This window comes from Podarcis tiliguerta (assembly GCF_965153285.1).
Source record: "Podarcis tiliguerta genome assembly, chromosome: 2".
NCBI classification, from domain to species: domain Eukaryota; kingdom Metazoa; phylum Chordata; class Lepidosauria; order Squamata; family Lacertidae; genus Podarcis; species Podarcis tiliguerta.
Window position 1 is genome coordinate 28,392,475 of NC_139535.1, and position 17,286 is coordinate 28,409,760.

Genomic DNA, 17,286 nt, shown 5'->3' on the forward strand with positions numbered 1-17,286 from the left:
GACTGAATCCAAACCAAAGGCCTGGCGTAACAGCTCCGCCTTGCAGGCCCTGTGGAAAGATGTCAAATCCCGCAGGGCCCTGGTCTCTTGTGACAGAGCGTTCCACCAAGTCGGGGCCGGTACTGAAAAGGCCCTGGCCCTAGTTGAGACCAATCTAACCACCTTGCGGCTCGGGACCTCCAGAGTGTTGTTATTTGTGGACCTTAAGGTCCTCCGCGGGGCATACCATGAAGAAGAACCCGGTGGGGAAATGTAGCCTCAGAAACCAGAAATGTAGGGCCAGCCAGGAGCAGAGGAAGGCAGATGCAGCCCCAACTCAGAATAGTACCACTTTTCTTTACACAATGGAGATGCCAGGAGATAGGATGGTAACGTCTTAAGAAGGGGTGGAAACCATTTTGGCCTTGAGGTCTTCATGTGTTGGCGAGCAGCAGATGGAAAGCCCCCCCCCCCCACACATATGTATGCATGTTGCCTAAGCACTTGCCACCTAAGGTGGCTGCCTCACTCTTTCTAATGGTGGAAAGAGTGGATCTATTATTGGGACAAAGCTGCAGCAATAGCCTCCTGGCAGAAAGGGAAAAGGCAGCAGTGAGGTCAGGGCTGCACAGCGCCACAGCAGAAGCACTGTATTGGCTCCATGCAGCCCTGACGTTGCAGCTGCCTCACCTCTCCTATTAAGCAGCGGCAGCTTTGCTTATAAAATGTCATCTTTCATGATCCCTCTCACAATCTCAATCCCTTCCTCATGAGTGTGTGTGTGTGTGTGCGCGCGCACAGAGCATTTAAATGGATTACGTCTAGGGCTCTGCACAGTTTTCAAAACGTACCATTACTGTCCCTCTCGTGGACTGACGCATCATCTTCAAGGTAGCTGAACTGTGTCCTGCATTTCTCCAGGGACGACAGTGTAGATGCACTAGATTCTGACAGTTTTCTTTCATTTTTGGTGTCCTTGGATGGCACGTCCGTGATGCCGAATTCTGATACTGAGCTGAGAACAATACCTTTCATAGGCTTCTCATCCTTAATTGCTAGCTGATTTTCTAGAGTGGAGAAGATAATAAAAATGGTCAGGAAGCTTAGAGTTTGCTCCAATATATAGCACACATGCCCTATGCAATGTCTCAGTGTCATCAACGAAAGACAACATTCAGGTACTTGCTGCTGTAGCTAACATAATGTAATGGGCTCATATATATTTTTGTAATTCAGAAACATTTTAATGCTGCCCTTTTATTGAAAAAAAAAATCAAGGCTATTTATTTAAATCATCATCACAAAACACAACAGAAAAATAATCTATAAATCTTGTTACTCACTGACATATAGACAAAGATCATGAGGCTAGCAAACTTTGACTTAGAGATGTCCTGGGACTAGGAAACAGGGAATTGACTCAGAGGTTCAGGCTCTTAACCAGACACCTCTTACAAATTAAGCAAGGAAACTTCATCTAGATTTCCCCTCAGATCCATTTCATTTGCACACAGTCATATATTCCTCCTGTTCCTTTGAGGCCAAGTCCCAGAGACCCTTCCCGTCATTGTTTTTAGAAGATGCACAGGTAAGAACAATTTGGCTCTGGGAAAATTTAGCAACACTCAATTTAACGTGTAACTCCCCCCCCCCCCCTTTTAAAGCACACCCTCAAATTCTGTGCAATTTCCAGTGTTCCCACTATGGCCCAAGAAATGCACTTAAGCATTCAATGGCACTAGACGGAGAGAATCAGAAGGAAATAATCAGTAAATGCTAGATTAGCATTTGCTATATCCACAAGCTGCCCTGTGCATCAAGCTGAGTTTTATCCTTCAAGTGCTATTGGAGAGGAAATCAAAATGAGAAGTATAAAAGGCATAGATTTAACCTGAATTCCCCATTACAACACCCTCAAAGAAAAGGGTAAGAAAGAAGCTGTCATTCAAGGACTTTTGTTTGTTCAAGAATGAAAATAGAGTGCATTTTACTGTCAGGCTCTTATTCTGAAAAGCTTCCACTAAGTAATGTTATACGTGTCTTGTTACAGCAAGATCAAGTCCTAGTACAATCACCATAACAAGCAACTTGCTATGACAAGCAGGATCCTGTCTTCCAGAAAACATTGTAGTCAAGAGAAAGCATTGCACAATTATAGGTCTCCATTTCATATTTTTTAAAAATGCAATTACCCTCAGCTCAGCCATGGGCCCATCTACATTGTGTCTTTTATCAATCTAATGCTTGCAGAACGTGCCTACAGAAATATAAAGGAAGCGGGCCAGCATGAAATCACATGGTTACCTCTTTCATTTAGAGTCCAGTATGCTATGGCTATGATAATAGGCACGGAGGGATGGGGGGATGAAATAAATGAAGTCTAATAAACATGCAAAATATATAATGCTTGGTTGCTATTATTAATGGACAGTTAAATGTTAGCTCAACAACAGTTTAAGTTACAATTAAATGTAGCCAGGATGTCCACTTCCAAACGCCAGTTTCTAACAATCAGAGCACACAGTCCAGCTTAACTAATACAGATTAATAACGGTCTGCAAACTCAGGAGTCAGATCAGCTTCCCTTCAACTGCTATTGACAGGAGTCAGCAAAACAATACTGAAACTAAGTGGCACCTTGATATGACTTTAAGCATACAGTGGTACCTTGGGTTAAGTACTTCATTCGTTCATAGAATCATAGAATAGAATCATAGAATCATAGAGTTGGAAGAGACCACAAGGGCCATCGAGTCCAACCCCCTGCCAAGCAGGAAACACCATCAGAGCACTCCTGACATATGGTTGTCAAGCCTCTGCTTAAAGACCTCCAAAGAAGGAGACTCCACCACACTCCTTGGCAGCAAATTCCACTGTCGAACCGCTCTTACTGTCAGGAAGTTCTTCCTAATGTTTAGGTGGAATCTTCTTTCTTGTAGTTTGGATCCATCATTCCGGAGGTCCGTTCTTAACCTGAAACTGTTCTTAACCTGAAGCACCACTTTAGCTAATGGGGCCTCCTGCTGCTGCCATACCACTGGAGCACGATTTCTGTTCTCATCCTGAAGCAAAGTTCTTAACCCGAGGTACTATTTCTGGGTTAGCGGAGTCTGTAACCTGAAGCGTATGTAACCTGAGGTACCACTGTATTTCAAAGCCTTCCTTACTGGGGCACACATATTTTTTTCCCCCACCCTGGACTTTGAGGTCTGCTATGTCCAGCTGAAAGTAGAGTTATCCTATTTGCTAGAGAAGTTTGGTTGGTTTTAATGGAATTATAGTTTTATGAATGGTTTTCTTGTCTATTTTAATTGTTGCTTGAATGTGACTGCTAAAATGAAGAGCCACATAGAAATGCACTAAATAAGTAAACAAATTAATATAAAGAGTTATGCAACTTAAAAATGGAAAGTGTGATGCTGGTGGTCAACAAGAGGTTTAAAGACTCTCTCAAGGCAAATCTTTAAAAATGTAGTATAAACACTGACAACTGGGAAACACTGGCCTGTGAGTGCTCCACTTGGAGAACAACCTTTACCAAAGGTGTCATGGACTTTGAAAAGGGAGTAATGTGCTAAGAGGAAGGCACTTTTGGCAAATCCTCAAAGTGATCAACCTGGAAACCAATGTCCCCACTGTGGAAGGACATGTGGATACAGAATTGGCCTCCACAGTCACTTACGGACTCACTTTTTAAACCGTGTTTAAAATCTTACTTGGCTACAAGTGATCGCCAAAGAAGAAGACAGCCTCCCCACTCCCTTTCCTTTGGAAATTAAGACTATAGGAAACCAAGAACATCTATACCACTTAGTTTGTCTTCAGCTTCTGGTAGCCTAGTCTGCAAATAATTTTGCCGGAAGGACACTTTTAGAAGAGGATTAGGAGCGCATGCTTGATGGCCGTGAGCCCATGCCTGAAAGGGATAATCACCTTATATCTAAGTTGCTTTAAACTGTTTTTAACATTTTGTTTTAATTGTTGTGACCCACCATGGGACCTTAACGGCATTTCCGTGTGCTGCTCTGGTTTGCCAGAAGCGGCTTAGTCATGCTGGCCACATGACCCGGAAGCTGTACGCCGGCTCCCTCGGCCAATAAAGCGAGTTGAGCACCGCAACCCCAGAGTCAGTCACGACCGGACCTAATGGTCAGGAGTCCCTTTACCTTTTACCCTGGGACCTTAGGGTGAAGAGAGGGTAGCTAACAACAACTAAATACTTTCTTAATCTATGAGTTGAGAATTGGATGTTGAGAGGCAATGCACTTCACATCAGATATTGCTTCAAGGCCTCCAGTGAACAGCCTCTGAGACAACTAAGCTTGCAACACTTCTTGAAAAGATTCCACACTTTAGAAAATTTTTACTGTCTGACTGCAGCAGCAATATCATCTATCAATCTTTACTGAGAGTATGATTCTCTTCTGCCAGATGTTTATCCAAAATGATGGTTACCTTCTTTGTAACTAAAAAGCAGGAGGTATGAAAACAATCAACTGTTTCAATGATGTCCTAAGATTGATATAGATGCAAGCTTAGGCTTTAGGTATGTATGAGTGATTAAGGATTTGATTAAGACACTTACAAGTAACAAACAGAAATAGAAAATATAAATATGAGGGTAAAATGTTAAGAATATGTCAATAAGATATGATTTCAATTTCAATATATAAGGTATAGAAAACTACATGCAGAAGAAATGAATAAGTGATAAACCAAAAAGGGAAATTGGGGCGGGGGCGGGGAATAGAAATGTAAAATGCAATTTCTGGGGTTTTTTTATTTAGTATTGATTATGGTAAATTTTGTTGGAAAATATTAATAAAAATATTTTTTTTTTTAAAAAAAAGGTATGTATGGGTGACATTATTTGTGGGACAATGCTACACAATTATTCATATGTTTCCACAAACAGAATCTTACCTGGATGATCTGCTGTATTCAGAATTACAATAGGGAGAACTTGCAGAGGAAGGGAGCTGGTGCAACTGTCTTGGTGGAAAAATAAACAAGGATACAATCAACAAATGCTATTCAGGGGTCATTCTTTAAGAACATAATACTTCAGAGTAGTAACTATTTGTAATAAGACAGGGAGGGCTTATTGGGTGAAATATTATTTTTACACTCATTAATTTTCCTTAAGCACATTCATTTTGTTATTCTGGGGCAACTCTTCTTCCTCAAAGGGAAAGTACTTTTGGCCGGGTCAATAACAACCCCATGGGAACTTTGGTCTAGGGCAGGACTGACTGCTCAGTAGCCCTCCATATCTTGCTGAATCCATCATTCCTGAGCATTGGCTACACTGCTGGGAGCTGGAGTTCAACGAATGGGTTCAAGTTACAAGCAAGGAGATTCCAGCTAAACACCAGGAAGAACTTTCTGACAGTAAGAGCTATTCAACAGTGAAACATGGATGGCCATGTGTCAGGGATACTTGAGTTAAGATTTCTGCATTGCAGAGGATTGGACGAGATAATCTTCATGGTCCTTTCCAACTGTACAATTCTATGATTCTTTGATTCTACAAAAATATAGATGACCACAGCTTAGCTACCCCTGTTCTAGACTCTAGACCTTTCTGGATTATAGACCGCAGGACTCATCTGATTTGATTCAGGTCTCATCTGTAGCCAAATCTATCGAAGCTGCACTTCCTGAAATAGCAGGTGAGTCAAAACACAGCTGTCCTTTGAAATTCACACTTACTTGAATTTTTCAACCCCCAAAAGCCAGACCAATAGTGGTGTCCAAATGCCTGATACCAATCAATCAATCAATATATATATATATATATATATATATATATATATATATTGCCCAATAGCAGGGATGATAAATCCTCCGTGGGAGAGCATACCACAATCAGGGGACCACCATGGAAAAGGTCCATTCTCTTGAGGTAGGGATACAGAGCAGGGCTTCAGATATTGATCTCAGTGTCCAAGTAGCCTCATACAGGGAAAGGTGATCTGTGAGTTATTGTTTATAAGGCTTTATAAGTCAAACCTAGCACTTTGAATTGGGCTCAAAATCACTTCTACTTGCACCTGCAAGTTTGCTTCCACCTGCTTCCACTTGTCAGATTGCAACATATGTTCACAGAAAACCAGCAAACCACTGTGGATACACCAAGTTTCCAGAAAATACTTGGCTACAGCAAATTACAATTCAAGTGTGTATGCATGTAGTGTGCACGTGTGAGAAAGAGATGAAAGACATGTGTGTGTGCGAGGACATAAGCAGCACACTGGTCTCATTTTCAGACTGAATACCTGTGAAATTCTGTAAGGTGCAAAGAAAATAGAAAAACAAACTCCAACAGAAACTAGAAGACTGAAATAAAGATGTGGTTGTGATCTGAAATTGAAAACAAATTGTGATTTGTTTTCATACACTCACAACCTTTCTGTTTCCTATATTGAGGCAAAAGGATGTTAGGGGGTTTAGAAAGTGTTTATTTTAGTAGCATAGAAGCAGGAAACTGTACCAGCCTATAAATATACTATGGGTTGCTTATGACATCATTAAGCCATGCAAACCTCTTCTCTTTTGATTTATGATGATGTATGAGTAATTCACATTGGTTTGAGTTTACTGGATTTGCTAATGCAGTAACAGGGAAGACCTGACGGTGTGATCTTTGAAAGGAACATTTGATCGGAAGTGAATTTTTGATCTCACCTTTTAAGTTCATATCTGAGTGGCTGGGTAGATTAGAATGTTTTTGGTGGCCTTTTAACGTTTATTTTTATTATTTATTAAATTTCTATAGTGCCCTTCATCCAGTCATCACAGGGTGGTTTATTATAATATGATGGCCAGGCACTTTGTCCCCATCCAAATCTCACATCCCATTCATTTCCGTTAACGTTACTGTTATTAAACTATATCCTGTGCACAAGAATGTATCCTCAGAAACCACCTGCCATCCCCATATAAAACTTGGCCAAATTATTCCCACCCTTCTGATGAATAGCCCAAGCATGTTTAGTTTCCAAAGAGAAAAGGTCCCAGCTTTTGTATGTGATAAGAGCACTATAACCATTTTTGGCAAAATAAAATTTGCTGTTTAATAATAATAATAATAATAATAATAATAATAATAGATTGCAAAGAAATTGTCTGACAAAAAAGGCTTCATTTTATTAAGAAATTCAGTTCAGTTCATCTCTGTTCTATGTATGAAAAGCTGAAATTCAAATTAAACAGATAAGTGTTCCATTGTGTAGCCTTGCCCACCTGTATGCAAAAATCTCAGTTATATAATGTTCATATAATATGTAATGCCAGTAATGTGCAATGACCAACATGCAAGTAAAACCAAGCCGAATGTGAACCTATATGGCTGCCTTAGCTACAAATGGATTTTTCTATTTTTTGGTCACTTATCACTTCTTGTCCCATGAGTTAAAACCCTCTGACAGACAATATGCATTAGATACCATGTGTGTAACTTTGACTTTCTGGAGTAATCTCTGTTGCATACATTTTCTTTTTCTTTCTTTTTCTTTTTTTAAAAGAGCATGTTAACTTTGCACATATTACAATGTGACATGTTAAAAGTATTAAAGGTAGACACTTGAGACACAGAAGGTTAAACCTATTTTGAAAATATGTATCTTTTTAATAGGTCTCAGCTACTGGAAGTATTAGAATAAATATATGGTAGGGCTGACATTTGGAGCTCTTTCGTCTCATCTCCTCCGCCCCCTTTTTTCAAATAAAGAAATATCTCTCTTGGAAGACATTTTGTAGCCAGACTTCCTACAAAATAAAAAGTGGAGAGAGAGAGAGAGAGAGAGAGAGAGAGAGAGAGGATGGCAGGAAAGGGAAGTTAAGAAAAGATTCTCTCTCCCACAATCAGTTTAATAAAATTAAAGCAATTTACGTAATATTGATATGTCGATATGTTTTTTCAATAATTTCCCCCCTGCAATTTAAATAAAACTCTCATCACTTCAAAAATTATAATTATATGTCTTCCTCCCACTTTGAAAATGGCAGAAGGTGCTCATTTGCAGAGTTCTACTCTTCAGATTTTCCCTGAGAATAGAAATGTCATGACTCAGTTAACAATGCTTTATTATTCACATTGATCTTTTTTTATAGTGTTCTTTATCTCAAAAACATTGTAAATCAGATAGCTTCCTCCCACTCTTTTGTTCATTTGCAAATTTTTATTATTCTCGTTTAAGAAAGCAATGGAGTGTCAAAAGTCACTATATATTGTTTATATTCTTTTTCTTCCTTTAAAATTACCTTTAACAATAAAAAAATAAAGCTTAGAATTCGGGGGGAAATACCTGAATTTTTTAACAAGCACAGAGTTAAGAAAGGAAGGAGTAAGATTTGCAGTAGTGTGTTTGTGAATGCATACATAACCAGCCCAGCCAAAGACATTTGGCTGCCTGAGGCGAAGAAACATAAGAAGCTGCTATTTACATAATCAGACCATTGCTTCGACTCGCTCAGTATTGTCCACACTGACCAGAAGCAGGTACACACGGCTGTTGCTCACCCGCTTGAGAGCCCCCTGGCTTCTTCTTCTAATGCAAACCTTAACAAACACAACTTTTTATTGTGAGGCGCCAGGTCCTTGTCATTCTTTCTCCCCCATTTTGCTATCTTGGGCAAGCCAGGGGTCGGGGTGGGGTCAGGAGGTTATCATGACCATGGTGAGCCTCAGAAATAACATTTTCCTCCCACCCCTCAACAATGAATGAACTTGAGATGCCTGGCATTGAAGATTGGGAGAACACAGCCCAGCAGATTAAGGAACAGCTGGATATTATCTGGAACACAGCTAGAGGTTATCCTGGAGTGTATATTTTGAATACTTTCGATTCCCAAAGCCCCCATCTAGCAAACTATCTCAAAGTTCTACATAATGCTAAACACTGATGGGCATTTACCAGGCCCGCTTTAACGCTCTCCCTTCAGCTCTTCTAGAGGGAAGATACAACAAAATACCGTTCGAACAAAGATTATGTCCCTGTAACAGCAACGAAATTGAAACCATCGGGCATGTCATCTTATACTGCCCATTATATCGAGACTCAAGAAAAGAGCTGATCGAGCCGATTCTGAGGAAAATACCTCGTAGCACAGACAACACCTATATCAGACACCTCTTAGCTGACAAAGACCCCGAAATCAACAGGCCTGTAGCAAAGTACTGTTACATTGCAACAAGAATAAGATGAGCAATGATGACAGCAACAGAGTTCAAATTGCAAACATCGAAGGAACGATAATAAACAGTAGTGACATTTGAATTGAACCCTTAAAACCTTAAGGGTCGAGACCTGGTCATAAACATAAGCTCCAATTCTTTTGATCTGGCCATGTCTCCACTGTTGTCTGTGGTGCAGTGGTGCTTGTATTGCCATGTTTTATTTTATTTTATTTTTATGGATTGCTTGCTTTGCATTGACCGTATTAAAGATATTTATTTTATTTATTTATTTATTTTATTTTGAATACTTTGAATAATCATTATGTACATAGTTGGCAGGCGGAGAATCGGAAATCCTTCTCATTTCTTTTTCATTTCATTTCCTTTTCTATGACTTCTATTTTTTCTTTCCTTTCTGCTAACTCTATCTATAGTTATGTAAGAGGATGCAGGTGGCGCTGTGCTCTAAACCACTGAGCCTCTTGGGCTTGCTGATCAGAAGGTTGGTGGTTTGAATCCCCACAACGGGGTGAGCTCCTGTTGCTCTGTCCCAGCTCCTGCCAACCTAGCAGTTCGAAAGCACGCCAGTCTGAGTAGATAAATAGGTACTGCTGTGACAGGAAGGTAACTGGCATTTCCATGCACTCTGGTTTCTGTCACGGTGTCCCGTTGCACCAGAACCGGTTTAGTCATGCTGGCCACATGACCTGGAAAGCTGACTGTGGACAAACGCTGGCTCCCTCAGCCTGAAAGAGAGATGAGTGCCACAACTCCATAGTCACCTATAACTGGACTTAACCGTCCAGGGGTCCTTTACCTTTTACCCTTATATTTTTGTTTTTTAAATGTTTAATGAAGATACACACAGGAAGGTGATGGGTGGAAGATGAAGGGGCAGGGTATGGGTGAACTCCCAGGTGACAGCTGGGAGGGCTCACTTTCCTTTGTGTGGAATAAGGGTTAAGATACAACCTTAAAGAGATTGCTCCATCTTCATGGACCGCCACCACCTGAGTCCTTTCAGTTGTTGCATCTGGTATTTGGAATGACCTCCCTAAAGAAAGACACCTGGCTTCATTCCTGCCTCTTTTTAGGTTGTGAAGACAACTTTATTTTGTTGTGCTTTTCAAGAAGTTTGGCTTTACTGTGAATTGTGTTTCTGTTTCAAAATTCTTGTGTTGATTGCTGTTTAATTTATATCTTTTAATTTTATTTTATGTTAAATCTGTTTTCTATTTTGGATTATATTGTCTTGAACGCCCTGTGAACAGCCCTCCCACCAGATGTCAAGGAAATAAACAACTATCTGACTTTTAGAAGACATCTGAAGGCAGCCCTGTTGAGGGAAGCTTTTAATTTTTGATGTTTTATTGTGTTTTTGATATTCTGTCGCAAGCTGCCCAGAGTGGCTGGGGAGGCCCGGCCTAGTCTGACTGTAAAGAGGTGCAAGGAAGTTGCAGCAATGAGAAATCCTAGTGATTTCCTTGTTCCTCCTCTGCCCTGGGCAAAGTATCTTGCTGGTGGGCTGCAGTGACAGCACCCCAAACAGCAAAAAGTGTTTGACTGTTCTTTCAGTTTCCAGTGATGTCCCAGAATGCAATTTGGTTAGCAACATTGTGGGAAATGAAAAGATCGAACATCTTGGCACTGCTTGGAATGTCAAGCTGGAAAATATTCATTATGAGTGTGCTTGGTGCTGGCACCAGCCCTGATGCTTAGATTGCTAGAAGGCCCAATTGGTGGCTAAGCCATCAGTTCAGACAGCAGGTACTACAGTCACTCAAAATGTGCTCAACATATGTGCTCAACAAAATGTGCTCACTGCAGTACAAACTGACCTAGTATTGCAATCCAATTGAGCTGAAGGTCATTTGAACTGCAAGTTCTGCCCGCCGGAAGGTGTTTTCTTAAATGGCTGCCTACTTGATAAAACTGGATCTGATCAATCCTTGCTATATATTTTCCCCTGAAGCTTGCTGAAACCATCTATCCTGAATGTGCAAAACTGGGCTGAAAAATCTAATGGGAAACTTAGCAGTTGCTCACTGCGCAGGCTTGAAATTGTCTTAAACTAGCCTTTGTTTCGTTGTGTGATGTGTATATGTCTGGCTGGGGTGTGCTTATTTGACAGGAAGTAGTCCTTCCAAGGACCTCTCTAAGAGGAAGGTGTACCAGCTTCTTACTGGAAGAAAGGCGTCTCTTAAATTATGGCCTGTATAGAGCTGTAATGCCAAGGGAGAGTCATGCATAAGATGTAACTCTGCTTCCGTATCAAAATTAGGCAAAACCCACCTTTATTCCCACTTGAAAAGAGGGATCTTGCTCTCCCTCTCCCTCTTTTTGTATCTGCTATATATTCAAAGCAAGCACTTTTTGCTGTCAGTATACTGCTATTGTTCACGACTCCAAATGTATTAAAAACACAAGGGCATTTTACGATGTGTATTGTGCATGAGAAATATTGTTACATGACAAGCTCCAATTGGCAAGTGAAAAGAGGTTTTATTGAAGGAAATCGCAGCAGCAAACAGTGAACTATGCAGAATAATGGTAATTGTTCCTTTAACATTGGCAGCACACGTTCACTTAATATGACTTGTTCCTCTGTCTCTGCCTCATCAAGACCCAGAGGACCTGTTAGACAAGCAGCCAGCCACCTCTCTCTGGGATCAAGCTGTCAATGCAAACTTGCTTTCTTTTTCTTTCTTCGAGCTAAGCTATACCCCCAGAGCTCCCAAAGCTTTTCCTGACTGAAAGCTTTTCTGGAATTTTTTTTTTTTTTTTTTAAAGCGAGCTCCGTTCTAAATTACATCACATGAGCACTTCTGTTCAGATTGACAGAACAAAAGAGGTGTGTTGGGAAAGGGGGAGGGGGGGTTCCAAAAATATAGCCTGAGTTGCCTCCATTTCACCGTAGGATTTGCTTTGTTGCAGCTGATCGGGGAGGTTGTTGTGTTAGACCTGCTTTACAAACAAAAAGTCCAGAATGGAAGTGTGAAATTAGTCAAATAAACACAGTGGCGTAGCGTGGGGGGTGTAGGGGGGGCCGGCCGCACCGGGCGCAACATTTGGGGGGGGCGCTCGCAGCTCTCTGCCCCTACCTGGCTCACTCACTCTCTCTCACTGCAGTGTTGGCTGTGCGAATCCGATCCGAGCCGCCGGGTCGCCGCCCACTGTCGAGGGGGTGGGTACCAGGCGTGCGGTGCGGTGCGGAGAGAGAGCGAGGGACTATCTGGGGGAGGGACAGTGCAGCGGGGGGCGCAAATTACTTGCCTTGCCCCGGGTTAGGGGGCGCAAATTACTTGCCTTGCCCCGGGTGTTGACAACCCACGCTATGCCACTGAATAAACATAACCATGTTCCCTACTTTATAAAAGACAGCCTTCTGTTTTAATGGCTTGGAGGACAGTCCTCTGTTTGATGGGTTGGTCTGGTCCATGTTCAGTTTAAAGAGAAAGAACCGTAAGAAGGTTAGAGCAGAGGCCTTGCCGATTGAGCTGGCACACAGATGACCTGGTCACCCTCTTCCCCACTATGGTGAGATGCATTGCATTTCTGTTTAATGATTTATATATTTGCACAATATTTATACAATTATAAGATGCCATTCCTATGCAAATCTGCATCCACTTTGGTCCTCTCTTGGGGCGATTCGTAAGACACACACATGCAGGACAGTGCAGTCCTGGAAATTCTTGGTTCACATCTTGCCTCTGCTATGAGCACAATGGGTGATCATCAGTTGGTTTGAATGTTACTTAAAAGAGTTGTAGTTTAGACTAAGGGCATAATCCTAACCCTAGATCTGCCATGTTAGGATACCTCATCCAGCAGGTTCCTGGCTCAGCTGGGCTATGTTGGTGTAAGACACCAACCTCAGCTCAGCCAGAGATACGATAGCATAACTCTTTCATCGTAGCTCAGCCAGGGCTAAACTGAGACTAGCAGATCTTACACTGTGTTAAGCCTTGAAAAAATGGCCATTCTGTTTCCCCTCTACCATTTTAAAGGCTTGTTTCCCCTCTACCAAACTCAGGTCGACTCAGTCAGCAGTAGAGCAGCAATCCTGCTGCTGAATCAAGTTTGGATCTGCTATACTTTGCATCAGTTTCAATTAAACCAGCATAAAGTACACTGGCTTTGCATATTGCTACCTCATGATGTATTTCTGCACACACACAACCTGAGAGCACGTCTTATTCATCTTAGTAGAGTTTTGTTATCTGTTCACAGATAGCACCCGTTAGACTATTGTGATGTGCTAAGGCATGGGGTTGCCTGTGGAAACTGTTTGGAAACACTTAAATTCACCTCTAGTTTGCACTTTATGCTTAAAATCTGCAGTTACTATTAAGGACTAGTTGAATAAATATTGTAATATAAAAAAATAGAAATTACTTGAAAGAAACAAATAGGCCTAGGATTAAACTAAGTTATAATTAAATAAATGGGATTTAGAATGTCAAGAAAAGTGAATAAGATGGACTATAATTAGAAATTGTTTTAGTTTAATAATGATATTGGAATGCTGTTACTTTTAACTACAAGAAAACTCAGAAGGGAGGGACTAGAGGAAGTCAACCAAGATGTTTAAAAGGTTGGATTTGTAAAGAATTAAGTTTGTTGTTATTGTTTATCTGTTTATTGTTCGTTTTTTCTTCTTCCATTCATTGATGTATTTGTATTTTTGTATTTTTTCTGTTTTTGTGTGTCATTCTGCTCTGTGTTTTTTGTTATAATTGTGGAAAATCTAATAAAAAATATTTTTTTAATAAAATAAAATCTGCAGTTACTTTGGTCTCCAAGAGGTTGGGAAATAGGGTTGGTGAATCCTTGGGAGGGAGGGGAGGGAGGGGAGGGAGGGAAGAGAAGAAAAATTACTATGTTTATAAACATGAAGGCACCTGGAGAAGCAGGGGTGTCAGGGTATCATGTAAAGGAACAACCCCTCAAAACACAGCTCAAAAGCAGCCTTCATATTCTCTCACTGGAACAAACCACATTCTTTCCAACCCTCTTCAGTCAGTCAGTCTGTGCTTTGCTTGGGGTTTGAATAGCACAAATGGGGTTGGATGGTCATCAAAGTGCATCTCATGGGATATATTTGAAGATAATAGCAGTTTTTATGGAGCAGAGAAGGTGCAAGAATAACAGTGACAACAGTTTTCAACGTTGTCTTTGCTGGAAACATGGGGGGTTTTTTTGATTGCCGAATTGAGGAACCCTTTTTATCGATCTCTTGCCTCAAAATCCTACATGAGACTATATTGGGGTTGTTTTTGTGTGTGCCTTTTGTTCATGGGAATGTATTGCTAAAGTCTGTTGAGGATTACTAGTGTGACAGTTCTCTTGCCATGAATCTACTAGGGATTCTGTACCAGCGTTTTGTGGGAGGTCTTTGAAATGCCTTTCATGTAGCAATCATTTCCCCCTTTCCTTTGTTGCTCTGAAATGGTGAAGGTGGTATCCTCCCCACCCCCTGCAGCTGTTCCTCTTTAGAGTAGATACTAGATGGTTCCAAGGTTTTGAAAATAAACGGGAAGACTCTTCATTGCTTGGTCTCCGATTTCTGTTCAGAGTTCAGAGCCGACATTCCAATGCCCACTCTCTCCATAACAGTTCTGAGGCTTAAGACATCACAGGGGAACCACTGTGAGGGACTGCCTGGACCCTGAGGAGCAGTGAGTGGATATTAGTGAGTGGGCACCGGGAAAGACTGACTAGGAAGACTGACTAGGCACTTGGAGACTGACTAGGAAGAAGGGATCAGCGTGCTGAAGAGGATTAAAGGAGACGTTGGGAAAGAAGTTCTTTGGGACTCAATTTTAGGCTTGGAAAGAAACTTGCAGGCAGTCCAGGGAGATGATTTAAGGGCCTCGGATATAAGGGAACCGGGTTGAGGGAATTAATCGTTGACAGGAAAGACTGATAAAATTTGTAAAAAGGACTGGCAGAATCCGAAACCAGGGGGAAGAGATGGTGGAAAAATTGGGAATTTTTAAAAATAGTATTTAGCATAATATTGTATGATTAAGAACTCTTGGGAGATGGTGGAATGATTCTATCTGGCTTTAGTGAAAATAAGTTAAAGATTTGAGATACTAGGATTTAAGGGTATAAGATTTAAGGTTTTTTCTTTTCTTTTTCTATCTCCATTTAGCAGATTGGGGTTGGGACAATTTTTTCTTTGTGTTGTTGTTTTTTAGATGCTGATGGGAGATTAAAGTTTAAATAGATTAAGGTACATAAGTGAATAAGCAATAAGCAGTAAGCAGTGAAAGATGGAAAGAATTTGATCATCTGATTAATAACTGGAATACAAAAAGGGAGGTGGGAGGAGGCCGAGGAAATAAGTTATTGAAAGATGGAATTTGAAAAATGGATTTTTTTTCTTTTTGAATGTTTTTGCTTTTTTGTTCCTCTTTTGTGTTGGTGGGGTAGAGGGAGGATGTTTTTATGTACCTTTGGGTTTTTGCTTCTTTCCCTTTTTCTTTTTTCTATTTTGTGGTATTTTGTGGTATTTTGTCTTCTTTGTCTTTGTAACTTTGTTTTTGTATTTGTGGAAAATCTAATAAATATTATTTAAAAAAAAAAAAAAAGGAAGAAGGGATCAGTTAGCTGGGGGACCCTGTAGTATCCAGGAGATGAGAGTCAGAGGCAGGAGAAGCTGCGGGATTGGAGCATGAAGAACAAGTGGCGGCAGAGGGAGAGAAAGATCAGGCTGGTACAGAGTCAAGGGCTTGCACACCTCCTCCTCCTGCCCCCACCTCTGCTGCTCCATTGTCTCCCAGGACCAGAAGAGGATCGAAGTGAGAGGAGCAGAAACAGGTTCCCCACAGGTGAAGTATTTGCCTGCCTCAGGTGGGGGAGATACATACAATGAGGTCAGGGTGGGGCCTCTCTGTTGTTGCAACTGCCTCATTGAGTGCACACCTAGGAGTAGCTGGGAGATGTAGGACTGATAAACATGCCTTTTCCCTAACTTATAATCTTTTGACCATTTTTTTTGTTCATTCCTCACTCTGGACATCCCTTGCCTCGCAGTGCCATGACAACCACCCAAAGAACTTTCTGCAAATAGGAGGCATGTAAATGTTGTAATTGAAAATACAATAAAATATAGGAACAACGTACCTCCCTTGAAATGGGGTGCTGACAAAAACCGGCAGACCTTAAACAAAATGAAGATTGTGCTGTTGAGGCTGCTTAGTAAAAGATCAGCAACTCTTCTAACAACTGGCACACTGAAGAATACACACAGATTGACACAGTAAACCATCTGCATTCATAGATCTGTGAGGCAGAGTGTCATCTGAGCCTCTCTGCATGAACCAAGATTTATAAGTGACTATTGAAAATACATTGCTCAGTGGGAACACACACAAACACACATATACCCAGATCAATTATTATGTGAATTTTTGTCTGCTTAAAGATTCATTCATTCTTCATTCTTGTTCATGGGGGAAAGAACACATATTTCTGGTGTATTGCTTTTGCTTCACAAGCAGGCTGCATCACTCACTAGAGGCTGCTTTCTCCATGGATCAAAATATCAGCATTCCACCTTGAGCGTTCTATGATGCTCCAAATTAACCAGTCACTTGTAGCCATTCAAAATAATGTGTGAGGACTCAAACTGTGTAGGGCAGAGCTTTTCATACTGTTTGTCGCGACATGTTAGGGTGTCGGCAGCAGCGTGTAGGTGTGTCACGCGAACACTCCTCATGTCTTATAACGGGTTAGTTTAATCCCCCGGTTTGCTAGTAAAACTGAAGTACTGTGTCACGAAATGATGCATGTCTAAAAAGTGTGTCGCCAACTTGAAAAATTTGGAAAGCTCTGGTGCACTGCCCCCAGTAATCCCATGTTTGTTGGCTGGTTCCACAACCATTTCACTAAACAAAATCTTGCAGGAAGATTTAGAATCCTGAGTGCTCAGTGTTGCGTGTCAAGGTCCCCAGGGCCACCCCAATAACTCACACATCACACAGAATTTTTGGTTAAGGTTTTTGGCATAATTTTGGCCACAACTTTATTAAAATACAAAAATGTGAGTGGTTGCTTAGGCATTGGTTGGGACTATCTGCCCCCAGCATGGGGGACAGACTGACATTCTGCACGAT

The 17,286-nt window shown here is 41.1% G+C and overlaps 1 protein-coding gene across 1 annotated transcript in view; it reads right to left on the reverse strand.

Moving 5' to 3' along the window:
* The window catches only part of MDFIC2 (MyoD family inhibitor domain containing 2), a gene marked incomplete at its 3' end in the record, with an annotated part of 41,264 nt that overhangs the window by 6,106 nt on the left and 17,872 nt on the right, over positions 1 to 17,286 (reverse strand). Inside the window, exons 3-5 of the mRNA XM_083426783.1 lie at positions 13,954 to 13,992; positions 4,903 to 4,971; positions 831 to 1,046 (exon numbers count right to left, since the gene is read on the reverse strand). Of these exons, the coding sequence (XP_083282909.1) occupies positions 831 to 1,046; positions 4,903 to 4,971; positions 13,954 to 13,992 (324 nt within the window). The remainder of the gene's footprint in view (positions 1 to 830; positions 1,047 to 4,902; positions 4,972 to 13,953; positions 13,993 to 17,286) is intronic.